Here is a 15,134-nt window from a genome sequence, read left to right as displayed (position 1 = left end):
GTACTTACAGACAACATATTTTAGCAGTAACGTTTAGATCTAACAGCGGAAACCCGATTTTCCGATAGCTTTTTTTGTACATAAAATGTCACATTATGAAAAAGAAATCACATCCATATTTACGAAAAAATGTTTAAAATTCAGAAATATTGTACCTTAGACCGCAGTTACCGCTAATTCCTTTGAAATGATGATCGAAACATCGTCATCTTCGATTCTTTCGTTGGTCAACGGAAGTTGCCATCTTGGATGAAGTCATCATCCTTACAGACGTATTTACCAGTCGCTACCTATCGCAATTTGTGCCGCTGCTTTGCGCTTATACGTGTTGATGTGCGTGCGTTCTGAACTTGTTGCTCGCATTTATTGGCCAAGATATCGAAAATTTAATTGGAAAGCCTTGATAAAAGCACAACTCGTTGACGGCTGCCATATTTTCCTCTCCGGCAGAAAATTAAAAAATAAGGAATAGTCTAACCCGTGGAATAACTCATCGGTTATGTATATTTTCGATATTTTATAGATTGTACATAGTATCAATAGAAAGATTAGAGTTTAACGAAAATAGTGGGCCTTCGTTCAAAAAAACCCGTCCTCCGAATTGTCGGGCCAGATTACACATGCAGGCTCGCACTAACACATTACCGTCGGTGAATGGGGATTATAGTAAAATGTCAGAAATTGTTGAATAAATCCCCAGAAACGACGGTTATTCCTGTCTATATTCTCATTAGTCAGCTAGCAGCCGTCTGTTTCGAGGAGTTTTTTAACATTTTTTAAAAAATTTCTCCTCATACACAGACGGCTCGCTATTGTGCAGCCACCATTAGGGGACTTGCAATGCAAAATCCCCCCGTCCGGGCTCTTCAATTTTTGTCTTTAATGAATAAAAATTTTAAAAATTAACGCCACCAAAATGCAAATTTATATGCCAAAAAACGGAGAAAAATGAAGTTGAAAGGAACAAAAACAGTGACTTACCTCGGCTGTCGCGCAAATTCACCTCCCCGTTTTATCCGATCTTAAGTACATAAACATATGGCCATTGAGTCCCCTGTACAGATCACGCTAGAACTTCGGTCTCTGTATTTGGTGAGCGAAGCCAATGGAGTTCAGCTGAACAACCAACAAAACAGAGACCGAAGCTTTTGGTCTATATTCTCATATGCATTTATCAGCATTTATTCAGCTCAGGTTACAATATAAGCTGCAGTGCAGGCCACCATATTTGTACACAACTTTGCCATGCACCACTCAACCTGAATGGTGGTAAGCTAAATTACATATTAGAAATACGATAAATTCTGGAATGATAGGCCCAACACAAAACAAAGAACAGGATTAACAAGGTCTGATGTTTGAAAGAAAGAGAAAAAAAAAGAAGTGATAAAAAACACAACACTGATTAACTCAGTCCTCTAACATTAGATCTCAACCCAGCATTATCTTATTTTTCTTCAACTGCTAACGTTACAAAGAAAATCGACAAGAAAAGCAAAAACCAAAGGCACCGCCCCTTCGGGAATCGACGTCGATCTGTTGCGCCGTCCGCGCCCGCGCCCACCCCTTCCCTTGTCTCTCAACTTCAAGCTCTCTGACTGACGAAGATGCCGGGCGGAGAAGTAAAAAAAAACACACATTTAGAATACCATCTATGCTTTGTTAATAAATTCAAAATAAAATTAAGGTATCAACTATCACGAAATAGAAGATGTAATTTGTAATTGTTAGGCTAGTAGAAAATTAATATTCTCTTGCTTTAGATCAAAGCTACCGTACTTACGGCAGGATAAGTCGTTGGAGTCGACGTCTACCGGCCGCGGTACCTGCAATAACAATCACCGGCCGCCTGGCAGTGCAGTGCAGTAGTACACGAGAGCAGCAGCTGCGCTGAGCCGGGTCAATCTTTGTTGTTTTTCCATAAGTTGAGGGCACTTTCGAGCGACCATTAAGAGCAATATAGTTAGATGACCCAAAATTGACAGAAATCCATTACTGTATCTTCAAATCAACAAACAAGTTAGATTTTTAATGGGATATTCATATTAAAGGTGTACATACTCCGGGCTGAGAAGTGAAATTCACTGAGTAAAATACTGAAAATTTAATCAAAATCTGATCTTAAACATGAAATGTTAAAGTATTTTAACAATCTGAATGAATATTCATTTGGTGGGATGATCATAGGTATATTGGGGGTGGGGGGAGTGGTCCGAGGGGCCCACTGCCTTCCCCCCCCCAGCGGAGCAAAAAAAAAGGAGGAAAGAAAGAAAGAAAAAGAAGGGAAAAGAGAGGAGAAAAAAGAAGGAGAAACTTATATAAGAGGAGGAAGACGAGTGAATGAATTAAGTTCAGTTTTCAGGTTGGAATATTACACATTTTTGGCTCGTGTTTTGTGCTCGCACTGTTTATTAAGGTATGAGTCATTCTGTTCCTGGTTAATTAAAATGCCTAGAATGTCCAGTTTTCCGGTTAGAATATCAGAAAATTTCAGCTCGATTGCGCTTCGCGCTCGCATTTTTCGATTGGTGAGATATGTAACTGTATCTTATTCATGCAGTCACTAAATGCAGTTTTTAAAAGGTTCTCCTTTTGGTCAGTATATTAAAAATTTCAACTCGCACTTCGCGCTTGCATTAATTCTTCACTTAGATTCAATCACATCCTTTTTTCATGATGACAAAAACTGCTCTAAAATTTAATTTTTCATGTCTTATTGAAAGCATGAAATTTCCAAAAATTTGAGCTCGTGATTCGGCTCGCAACATATCGCAAGGATACACTTTTAAGTAATTAGGTCCATACTTGATTCTTATGAACTCAGTCCAAGGACTCTTTATTCAGCTCCAAATTCTGTCTCCTCTTTATAGGTTGGCCGGATCATCATCTGGTGGGTCGATCAGCGTCAAACTTTAAGAACTTCACTGGTTCACATCTCCAAAACTTATCCAGTCAAATCCTCTGCCAACTTTTATCTCTGCCATTTTTTACCCCTGGCATTTTCACTCCTGTCAATTTTACCCCAGTTTTTTTTTCCTCTACCATTTTTTTTTTACCTATTTACTTCTTACCACTTTTTGAAGTCGGATGGAAGAGCACTGAGGGTGGCACACCGGGGTGGCATGATACGGCGGTGATTATTTGTTTGTTGCAATCATTCTCTTGAGTTCCAACGCATATGAAACAAAACAAAAAACAATACAGATGTACCGTTTGATAAGCAGTATGTTTATAGAAAACTACTCATGTGATATGATGTCTTAATTTCTTTGCCAGGATCATATAGAAGTCTCGTTTGCGACGGGTTAAAACAAACAAATATCCAATCAAGCGCACAGCCATAGGGACGCATTTGGCAGTGATATGCGCTATGATAAAAGCATGTTGGTTATTATTATTATTATTAAACTACTCTTTTTCTTTCAGTCATGCCTATTTAAAGACATAATGCATCTTTTTCTGTCGCTATCCTCGTCCGATCTCAGTTGTTTGCTAATGGTCGCCAATTGGAGCCCAAGACGTGAACAAAGAAAGTCGTACTTTTTTTAGGGGTGAATTTGGTCAGTGTGAGTAAGTATTTTAACTAACTATTGCTTATTTATTATAATATCTTGCTCGCTAGATTATGATATACTTTTTTTCGCGTTATTTATTGAATTCACTGTGATGAGAAAGCTAAAGCTAGCTCTAGCCTAACTTGTTTGATAAGCAAATCTGTATCACTGATCAGTCCATAACGCCCGCTCCACCAACGGTCCCACGTACTGGTACCGTACCGTATGTGTGTGACCAAAAACGAATCTCGGCGCTAATGCAATTCGCACCGACCGAATTCTTCAAGCGAATTTCTACACCAGAAACAAATGTCATGGTAAATTTCTCAGTCACATTTCGAGGTCAATAAACAATATGCCAACTACTTTTCCAAATATGGCAATCAGGAACAGCTGTATTTCACTTTTCAATTTTATCTCAACGTTAGATAAACATATCGTTCAAATTCTCAGTTATCTCGAGCGAAGTTCGTGCAGGCTTTACTCCACTTCACCACTCCTAGTACCAATGAGGTCCAAACATGCACTTCACTACCACTACACTACACTCCACCTACCCGAACTTCAGAGATGGTGAGCTCAATCGGATCATATTTCGATTGACAAAGGTGGGATGAAAATGTTATTTATTGTAAAAATTCAAGAAAAAAAATACCATGAAAAAGCTCATAATTTCTTACTCTACACCCGTTATGTATTTCAATCCGTGTCCATCCTCTGGTTATCCTCAAGATTGGTGATTTTGGGCCAGTATCTAATTCCTCACACGTATTATTCAGGGCCGATTTCAAAACATCGCATGCGATCGGTCGCAGGTCAAACATAAATATCATTATATTGGATGGCTCAGAAAATACCAGAAATATTCTAAGAGTTTGGAAAGATATTCTACTGATTCGTGGAATATTTTCCCAAACTCTTAATATTCTCGGTCAGACATCATCGCTTTTTTGGCTCTGAGTCTGACTCGACTCTGAACGTTAAAGGGGAATCCAACCCAATAACTTGTTTTTACAAGAAAAAGAAAAATCAGACAAATTGATAGGTGAAAGTTTGAACAATATTGGACAAACAACAAGAAAGTTATGAATTTTCAAAAGTTGTAAATATTGGCAATCACAATACTCATGGAGACTTCAAATTGTCTGCATATGGGATGTCATAGTGATGTATTAAAGGCAAGGACTACTCTTCTGTGTACTCTAATAAATATTATGGCTAAAATGTAATTTTTCCCAAAATTGTATTTCAAAGTATATTTTTCTTTCATGAGGACATTAAACAATATACTACATGTACCTGCCCCAGGAGATTGGGTACTTAGGAGAAAAACCACAAGTCCCTGATAATAAAGTACGTGGCTTATAGTAAAGTTGTCCTTACCCCTTGTCATAATTTACTTACCCAGTTGCCAATTTAAAATCTACATACTATTAGTGATCTCAATTTTAAAGCAGCTATATGTTGCTTGTCCGATTTCTTTCAAACTTTCACCATTCTGTTTAATTTATTTTTCTCCTTCCCAACACAACATTTTATGGCCAAGGCTGGATTCCCCTTTAAAAGATATGTCAGCCAAAAGGTTATTCCTGGTGCATATTTTTTTTCTCGCCCACCAGAGGTGAAGGCGAGACTGCGGGATCCAAATGTCGTCCGTCCGTCACAAACCTAATGACACATAACTCCTCAACCGTAAGTCACTTTTTAACCAAACTTGGATGGTAGATGGACTTGGGAGACCTGCGTGTTATGCTGTAGTCGAAGGTCACATGGTAAGATCAAAGGTCATTTTCAGGTCAACGTTAAAGTTTACATGCAAGACTCTAATGACACCTAACTTTGCAACCATAAATCACTTTTCAACCAAATTTGGATGGTAGATGTACATATGGGACCTGCATGTTATGCCGCAGTCGAAGGTCACATGGTAAGGTCAAAGGTCATTTTCAGGTCAACATTAAAGTTTTCATGCAAGACTCTCTTATGACACATAACTCTGCAACCGTAAGTCACTTTTCAACCAAACTTGGATGGTATATGGACTTGGGGGACCTGCATGTTATGCTGTAGTCGAAGGTCACATGGTAATATCAAAGGTCATTTTCAGGTCAACGTTAAAGTTTACATGCAAGACTCTAATGACGCCTAACTTTTCAACCAAATTTGGATGGTAGATGTACATAGGCATAGGGACCTGCATGTTATTGTGTTTGGAGGTCACATGGTATGGTCAAAGTTCATTTTGAGGTCAATATTAAAGTTTAAGTGCAAGACTCTTATGACAAGTGTTATTCCATCCCAGTAATTTCACAATGAACTTTCGATACAATTCTGTTGCGTGCCCTCGCAAATCATGATATTTCTGGTTATTTTCATAAGTGGGCGAGACACAAAATCGCTTTTACCTTGTTTTTCTAAATAAAGGAAAATATTGTAGAGATTGTGCTATGCAGAAAGAGAAATCTGATTTCAAATGCTCTGCAGTAAATTGCATCTTTATTTTTTGAAGAAAACAAAATAGTAGGTCTATATACAATCCTATTCTAAAGGGCAGTGACATCTTCATTACATTCAATGACCAATATCAGGGGATTGATCACAATTGTCTTATAGAAAGATGAATTATTATTTATATATGAATTGTATCTACAGACTCTTTAATAGCTATTTACACTTGTCTTGGATGCAGGTGTAGGTGGTATCAACACAGATGGATGAGGAACGAGATAAACCTTCAAGGAAGGAGTGGCCTGATACTAACCATGTAAGTAGATCATCATTAAAGGAAACCTACTCTTGACTTGTGGGAAAGATGAAAACAATCATTTTAAGTTATTTTCATGTTTGAGGAGGAGGGGGTCTCTCAGCTGCTTGTCCTCTCCTACTCCTGTTTTCTTATGCCCATGTGGTCTGGTTGTGTTTTCCCCTTCTTTTCGAAAGTCAGTCTCTTTCCCATCTCTGAGTCACATCCCTGAAAGTTTTATCTTTTCTTATTTATTATCTGTTTTTTTTTATATCTTTTTAATCTTGTAAATATTGTGATGATTGATGATTCATTTTGATATTAACTTAAATATAAAAGAAAGTTTTTTTTTGTTTCATGTTACCTAAAGAATCTAATCACAAAAATTCATTCATTCATTGCTTCATTTGTATGTTCATTGTTTTTGATGTCATCAGTCTTGAGTGACTTTCTAGTCATTTTTTGAATCCTTAAATCTTGAAACATATACTAGTAGTATGCTAATTCTTTGGTGCACTATAATCAGTATTTTGCAATCATTCGAAGGTAGTATTTTTATGTGTTTAATTCAATCTCATTAACAGAAATGAAGTTTATCTTTTAATCAACAAAATAGTGCATTTGCTATCCAATATACATGTACTTACATATGATTCCATTTGTTCTGAAATATTTGAAGAAACAAAGACTGTCTGCCCTTTGTATTTTTTATGTAATCTTAATAAGCAATGTTTAATTTTTGTCTCGCCTGCATAGCACAGCAAGACTATAGGTGCCGCTTTTCTGACGGCGACGGCATCAACAGGTCACATGACCAAGGGCAAAGGTCATTTAAGGTCAATGAACTTTGGTCATGTTGGGGGTATTTGTTGAATTGACATCATAATTTGGAAATTTTAGGGATCTAGTATATGAAACAGACATATAGTTAATCAAGTATAAATGATTGTTTTGCACACATCTTAGATCACATGATCATGGTCAAATGTCATTTTGGGTCAATGAACAAGAACATAGTATTTTATTATCATATGAATGTTTTCTTATATGAATAATTATTCAATAGCTGTTTTCAAAGTCAGCACTGCTGCTACATGTATATTGAATAGCGTAATGCAGGCAAGACTGCCAGAGGCATTCCACTTGTTTGAGAAATCAACTACTGTAATGTTAATGAATGTTTGATCCTAATGTTGATTCAAGATGTTCAAATTATATGGGTTTTTTTTTTTACCCCATTGTACAAATAAAATACATGTAGACTAGGTATCTCTTACCCTTAGCAAGAATTTTTCTACAAGTCAATCAAATGTTTGCTCTCTTGCGTTCTTCCTCCTCTTTGTTGTTATTAAATACCAATAAACAAGACAAGACTTTTCGGAACAGGGAAGAATACACTTAATGTGATTATATATCATTGTTGTCCTTTTAGCCTCCGCTGTTTCACATGAGTACCAGTACCGGTAGCAGCAGTGACTGTGCAAGTAGCCAACCCAGTGGTTGCACCACGCCTACCACCACACCCACACCGACCAAACCCAAGGTGGAATACATCTGCCGCTGGGAATCCTGCGGGGAGGAGGCAGAGACCAGCGCCGACCTGGCCGACCACGTTCGGTCTGAGCATGCACAGAAGCAGATCAAGAAAGGCGGGAAGAAGTTTGTATGCTTGTGGGACGGCTGCAAGGTCTACAACACGCCGTCCATGTCGGCGACCTGGCTCCCTAAGCACGTGTTGACCCACTGCGGGGATAAGCCGTTCCGCTGTGTCTTCGCGGGGTGTAACCAGAGTTATAGGACAGAGAAAGGCTTGATGAGACACTGTCAGTCACATCTCAATGCCGAGAAGCAGAACTCGCAACAGAAGACTCCAAAGAGCAAAGATGAGAGTCCAGGAAAAGCCCTCAAGAAGAAAAGGATGAGGATCAGGAGAAGGTTGTCCATGGGTAAGGGAATTATTTGAATATAACATTTGCCATATGTACAAGTCATCATTGTAAAGCCTTCAGTGATGATGACAATAATGTGCTCTTAATGGTACTGGGATGTTAAAGCCTTGTTATCTCAAAATTTCAACAACAACAAAAAATGAGAACAGCTCAAAAAAAGCTTATTTTTAGAGTTTTGGCAAAAGTAGTAACCTTCTTTTGCCTATTAAGAGTTCTCTTCAGACAATATGAGGTTGCCTCCATTGCCATATTTCCTTAATACAGCTTTATCTGAGCTGCCATCAAAATTGATAAATGTTGAGATATAAGGATTTCAAACACCAGCAATGACAGCTTTGAGAAGAATGGACCAATTACGGTATTTGGAGAGACAATTGATTTGTCAATGTGATTTGGTCACGTTACTTGTCAATAGAATGTTAAAAAAAAATTTAATGACTTACAGATCACTAAACACATGTAGCGCTTGTGCCTCTCAGATTTGATGCTACATTAATTTTTCTCTTTCTTAAAGTATTTTGTGTGATTTTTAAATTTCTGCATTAGAGATTATTTTGCCACATTCCGATATATGTTCATTTTGTTCAGAATTACGAAAAGATGGATACTTATCTCTTGAATGATTTACTAGTCTTCTTTACTGACCAGCTTTATTCAAATGGAACTACATGTATTTGCAATTTCCTCCTGAATTTTGATTTCAGTGAAGACAGATGATTTCTTTGATACACGCATGGCCGAGGCAGTACGTCATCGACTTGTAGAACTCAATATGAAAACAAAGATAGACACAGAAGGCAGTGGAAGTTCTATCATCTTTAAAAGCTCTGTAAGTTGATCTTTTGTGGTGTGAAGCCTGCCACATGATACAGTCCGATTGTGACATAACTTTTTAACAAATTGCATTCTGCAATACCATTTAAAGGAGTGAAATCATGTTATTTGAAGTTCAGAGCAATGCTGCATATACTAAATTTCAGAGCAATGCTGCATATACTAAATTTTGCCTCCCCCGCAAGTGTTGTGGTCTGAGAACAGTCCAGTTTGGAATCAAATTGCAGCCAATGGCTTTGAGGTACAGTCTTCTTGTTGATCCAAACCATTGATTTGAACCCAACTTATTCAAAGACTTAAAACAACTATGTGGAAGACAGACAAGTTTTCATCCTGTAAATTGTTATTGATAGATGGCTTGTGTTGAGTAGAGTCATCAGCTTACTGACTTTTAAAAAAAATTACTGGATCCTCTGAAGCAAAAAAGAAAAAAGAAAAGTGTGTAATGTAAAAAGTGGAATGAAAAAATGTGGTACTTGTTGAACATACCACCCATCAGTCAAGGTTGAATGGAAAGTGTGACTTTCATAGTGAAAAGTTTCCCCCGCAGACATTGAAAAACTCAGAAAGCAATCTTTTTGATGGGAAGGGGAAAATATCTAGCTTCATTTTATCTTTTGCATGTACACGAAGGCATAAATTGTGGTTTGAACATTTCATCTGTGATTTTGGACTACCAAGAGATTTAAATCTGACACAGTTTTGGCAAATTCTTCTTTTATTTTCAGGTTGTTTGTAGGAGAACAGATGAAAATGGAGATTCCATGGTCCTTCTTCGTTGGTCACCAACTGATGTGTAAGTTACAGTAGATATAGGACCGTTTTCATGAATAGTGTTGTCGGTGCTTTTCACCAATAGATGTTATAAGCTATTGAAATCCTTGCATCTGATTGGCATAGAGCAAATTCTTCAGTAAAGATGACTGGCGATGTTCTTCCTGCAATGCTCCCATGACCAATATGTTAAGTGCTAAATCTTCCATAAAGTATAATTTTACATTTGATACAACATCACAATCATGTAAACACTGGGTAGAGTGATCAGAAAAAAAATACAGTACAGTTCCACTGTGTAGCAATATAACCCCCCCCAAAAAAAAAAAAAAAAATCACAATTATTATTTTATTATTTTTGAATTATCATAAATATTTTATGTTGTCTTTTTTTGTTATGTATTTCAATTATATTTTGTTTCATTTTATTCATTCTTTTTATTACCTTTTTTTGGGGGGGGTTGTAATCATGATATAGAATATTCTATAGATTTTGTTCTGCTAATTCAAAACGTTCCTTAAAGAGGGCTTTTTGTGTACAATGATTTCCTCAGCCTTGTAAGGGCTAGTTTATCATTCAATCACCTGATTCAGTGAAGCAAATCTGAATGTCCTAATTCCATTTTCTTGGTATACAGTATCCCAGACTCGTGGGTTAAAGAGTCGGATCAAAAGGAACACAAGGAGTGCTCCATCCCGATGAGCAGCCTGTCCCATGAGTCCCTCCAAACTATAGGATTTGGAATACTTACACCAAGGAAACGAAGGAAACAGAGGAGAAAATGATGATTGTGATCAGGAATCATGGACTGCATCCCCCCATGTGAGAATTAGGATTGAGAGGAGATTCCACAATTTCTGGAACTTACATACATAGAGTCTCTCTGTAGGAGTCTCTCTCACCAACTCCTCTACAGCATAGGACCTGAATTACTTAACATACCTTTTTAGTAAATAGTGGTAGTAAAACACGAGCTGTGATTGGCTAGATTGGTACCATGTGACCTCCCTTCAAAAATTGTTATTGTACATACGTACAATATAACTTTAGATTTTTGGAGGGTAAAACCTGTGTTAAATGAATGGGGAATATATTGATTAATGGCAATGCACATTTAGCCAGTAAGCCCTTCGCATCTGCATCCCAGTGTGGTCACTCACCCTCAGAGGGGGACGCGTATGACCGTTACCACAAATGCAAGTAACCCCCTATTGCAGTCATTTTCAAGGACATTTTGTGAAATTTACCCCATTTTCATGCAAAACAAGGACAAAATTGCGGTAAAATGGTACCTTGAACACCCCTAATTATAAGATTGTAAGGACACTTTTGCCCATTTCGCAAATTTACCCCTATTTACCATATTTCAAGGACAGGGCATTTATACCCTTTCCTCATTAGAGGAAATTGCAACACAGGAATCAGAGTGCTCAGTCCTTATAGATGACCAAGAGCCATGTCATACTGATACAATAATCCAAAAGAACTTTTATTTTTCTTGAAAATGAAGAAAAGTAGACTTCTTTGTAAAAATAAATGTAGAGTTGTCCACATAAAGATACAGAGCATGATCAGTTAGGAGCATTTTGTCAGACCATGACCAAATACAGTTGAACCTTGTTATAATGAGGTCTTTGGGACCAGAGAAATTACCTCTTTATATCGAAACCTTGTTCTCCATTTTGTTCTCATAATGATGACATTGATATGAGCGCGCCCTTTGCGGCCGGTGCATCGGCGACTCGGCGACGGATTTTACTTCCCGTGATCGTGTTTCTCCCCTTTTTCCTGACCCCTATTTCCATCAGATCGAGGACGGTAAGCACCTGGTGAGCACCCCTATTTTCACTACTTCGAGGAGTGTTCTGTCCGCGGACGTTCCATGAAATTGACCCCTTTTCCCGCGATTTTGGTAACGGTCATGCGGTCCCCAAGTCATATTGAGTGACCCCACCGGGGTCTGCATTTACTAAGCGCATGCAACTGTGCAATTCGTTGAATCTTGATTTTTATAAGTGACGTCACCTTTTCCAGACCGTTCAAGGTACATTATGGACGGTACATTTTGGATGGTACGTGTGCAACGGTACGAATGTTTGTCATTGAGTCTCCCATTTGCTCGCGTACAACAATCTAAATAGACGTTGCACAATTTACTATATACAATGACACTCGAGGATCTGGCTAAAACTATTCTCATCGAAGGAACATCACATAGTAATTTTCCCGAGGGCCATCGGCCTGAGGGAGAATAGAACTTTGTGATGTTCCTGATTGCGAATAGTTTTAGCGGGTTCCGAGAATGGGTCATTGTATATTTGTTTTATATCCCTTCCACTCATACCATTTTACAGCAAAACGATTTTTAATAAGTTGATATAGAACAATCGTTGAGAAGTTGAGAAAATGATAAGTCTTGCCGGATGGATCGTCTGTTCAGCGAGCGCACCTGGTTAGTGCAGCTCGCGAAAGTTTCCCGTGGCATGCAGTGGAGGGTACCGTCTGGCTGAGCAGCGCTCTGCTCGCATCGCGCCACACAGCTCGCGTATCGCGAGGTAGGAGGGGGGTCAAAAAAAAGTGTAGTTCACTTTTTCCCTAGGGAAAAAATGGACTATGCGTGACGTCAGAAAGGAAAAAGAACTATTTCACGGCAAACGTTTATCGTAGTAAAACTATTCTTTTTCTCCTTCAGCTCACTCTCAATACAACAATCTTAAGTAAGGGGTATAATAATAAATATTGAAGGTTCTATCACACAATATTACTGGACTATATGAACTCCAAATAATGCATGCCTATTTCACCTTGGCCTAGGTAAAATTAAACCTGCTCTGGGGATGATTTCATGTTTGTTGTACATATAATCCAGTATGATGTACAATAGATGTATGTACACTATTTATATAATAGAGACAAAGAAGAGGGGGGAGAAAATGATGATTGTGATAAGGAATTTTTGGACTGTATCCCACATGAGAGAATGAGAATTGAAAATGGATTTCTTGGTTTACTGTATGGAACTGCTAGTATAAAGGTTCCCTTAGCAAAGAATTAATCAATGCAGAGGTTTCATGTTACACCATGAATTCTCTCTTTGGACCTGAAAAGAACCTCAGAAACCCAAAGTTTTGTCAAATACATTCTTGCCGTTTCCTAGAACGTATGTCTAGCCCATGGATCATTCCTAAGGCCTTAATACTAAAGATATGATCAACTTCCAGGAGACAAGGTCTTAAAGCACATCTCAAGCTACTACTTGATGGATGTGATCAATCTCATATAACATCTTTCTTTGTTTTATGTGCAAATCTGGTTTCATCTCACATTTGTTGGTGTTACCTTTTTTTAGAAAAAAAACAGTACCATTGACTTACAGGCATTTGCAATTTTTATATTCATTATACTTGCAATTTACTATTTTTTTTGTACTGATATGATTTTATTTCATGAAAGGCAAAATACTTAATTTGAATTGTAGCAAATGGCATATTTGTATGATATTTTAGGATTATGTTGTATAACTGAAATATATTCCCCCTTGCATCCTGGTGGGTGTTTCATAAAGCTGTTCTTAAGTTAAGAGCGACTTTAAGAACGACTGGTGATCCTTTCTTACGCGTAAACCATCGCCAATGAACATTTTGGTTGTATGTCATTTACCACAAGAAAGCATCACCAGTCGTTCTTAAAGTCGCTCTTAACTTACGAACAGCTTTATGAAACACCCACCCGGATATATGTCATTCTTCATTGTCTTTGCTTTAAATTCTATGCAAATAAAATTGAATTCCAAACCACATTTAATTGATCAACGAATTGGAGGGGGAATAGCATTTTGCAACCCCTCACTTTCAAATTCAAAATATCTCCAACAATGGAGGCCACCATTCGATGGACTGTTTATACTCTGCGAGGGCGCTATGCAATTTCAAACATGATGCAATGATTGGTTTCAAGTTCTTGGTTGTTACACACTCTGGTGAACCAGTTAAGTTCAGCGTTGAATTTACAGAGATCAATGAACCCAATGATGTGACTCAAGCAATGAGGGAAAACCAGTCAAACAGTTTCTTTTTTTCAGGGGCTGCTATTCATAATCTACCACCAAAATCTGCAACATTTGATAAGGTTTTACATTAAAGTGAAGGGCCATTTTCCAAGACTTTTGATAATTTGGGGGGGCACAATTGCCCCAAGCCAATGTGTTATTTTTTATAAAAAAACAAATCCTTGACCGGTTTTCATTCCACTGAAGGCTATCGTGAAATCTTATGGATGTTGTCAAGGTTATTGTGCATAGATTTGCAATTAATTACCATGCCCAATTAACCCTTTAGTGTGTGTATCCAAAAAAAATTACACTTTTAAATTATCCTATGAAATTATATATTTGTAATATCCTGAAGCTTTTTCCACATTTATACATTGGTACAGGTCTCTTTAATCGAACGATGGTATAACTGTTGAAAAATCTTTCTGCTTGAGTGAGCACCACTTTTGAAAAATTCGTGAAAAATAATTTGTGCAGAAATTGGAAATAATTTATGGATTAAATTAAACGTTAATCATGAAGAGCACATGGACTTTAGCGAAGAAGAATGATTTGAAGATATCTTTTACCTTTTCAACTTGTTTTTTTGCCCAAAACACTTCATCAAATGCCAATTTGCCCCTCCCCCATCCCCACACACCAGAACTTTATTCTTTCTGTTAATCATCATGCTTGTGAAAAGTGTGGAGAAACACGTATTAAATGAAGTATGAAATTATATAAACCCACTTTAAATAAGAAACTTGCTGGAGATGTCTGAAATAAACTTTTTTACATTCAGTTATGTCCTCAGATCCAGCTGGCTCAAAAGAAGGTAACGGATGTGCCTACCTGGGGTGTAAATGTTAATTTGGTAGGCAAAGTGTTACAGAATGTTCAAATGTATCTGTTTTATTTCAATAGGCCTAATTTCAATTGGCGGAAAATGCAAAAGAAAAATATGAGAAACAAACCGCATTGACAGTTTGTTTTAGCTATTTATCATTGACAGTGGGAAAAATGAGCATTTCTTTGCAAATCATTTTATGTTAGCTTTACCAAAGTGGACAGTGCCCAGTCAAGTGTTACATTGTGTTCAAATTTTTACTTTCATTTAATAGATTAGACCCAAACCCAAGAATATATGTGAAAAATTATCCTAATGTTGTATCTTTTTTCAATTTCCAGGACTTTTTCAAAGTGTAAACTTTTTATTGATATTCACTGTATAGCCTGGGCTATTGTAAAA

At 37.4% G+C, this 15,134-nt stretch overlaps 2 protein-coding genes and 1 long non-coding RNA gene across 7 annotated transcripts in view; 1 reads left to right on the top strand and 2 right to left on the bottom strand.

The window, feature by feature from the left end:
- LOC121423672 (FRAS1-related extracellular matrix protein 1-like) overlaps positions 1–1,904 on the bottom strand; it is a 29,552-nt gene extending 27,648 nt beyond the window's left edge. The window contains exon 1 of the mRNA XM_041619096.1: positions 1,784–1,904. The gene's annotated coding sequence lies outside the window, so the exon portion shown is untranslated. The remainder of the gene's footprint in view (positions 1–1,783) is intronic.
- Positions 1,905–3,464: 1,560 nt separating this feature from the next.
- Positions 3,465–10,979, top strand: LOC121424376 (zinc finger protein AEBP2-like). 5 transcript variants are annotated; one of them, XM_041620037.1, is made up of 6 exons: positions 3,465–3,566; positions 6,244–6,318; positions 7,730–8,243; positions 8,951–9,075; positions 9,809–9,876; positions 10,493–10,979. In XM_041620037.1, exons 2-6 carry the CDS (start codon positions 6,265–6,267, stop codon positions 10,638–10,640), a joined length of 909 nt encoding a protein of 302 aa, XP_041475971.1. In that variant the 5' UTR covers positions 3,465–3,566; positions 6,244–6,264; the 3' UTR covers positions 10,641–10,979. The 5 variants fall into 5 exon arrangements, with proteins under 5 accessions (XP_041475971.1, XP_041475969.1, XP_041475973.1 ...); XM_041620035.1 differs by having other exon boundaries at positions 3,468–3,570; positions 10,493–10,978; XM_041620039.1 differs by having other exon boundaries at positions 3,499–3,570; positions 6,207–6,318.
- Positions 10,980–12,816: 1,837 nt separating this feature from the next.
- On the bottom strand, positions 12,817–14,519 carry LOC121424375. Its single transcript, XR_005971366.1, has 2 exons — positions 13,585–14,519; positions 12,817–13,400 (listed from the first exon to the last, which is right to left on the bottom strand). It is a non-coding gene; the product is annotated as an uncharacterized LOC121424375 (long non-coding RNA).
- Positions 14,520–15,134: the final 615 nt, after the last annotated feature.

Source organism: Lytechinus variegatus, chromosome 11 (genome assembly GCF_018143015.1).
Source record: "Lytechinus variegatus isolate NC3 chromosome 11, Lvar_3.0, whole genome shotgun sequence".
Lineage (NCBI taxonomy): Eukaryota > Metazoa > Echinodermata > Echinoidea > Temnopleuroida > Toxopneustidae > Lytechinus > Lytechinus variegatus.
The sequence above is the reverse complement of the archived record's forward strand: the minus strand, read 5'-3'. Positions and strand labels throughout refer to the sequence as shown.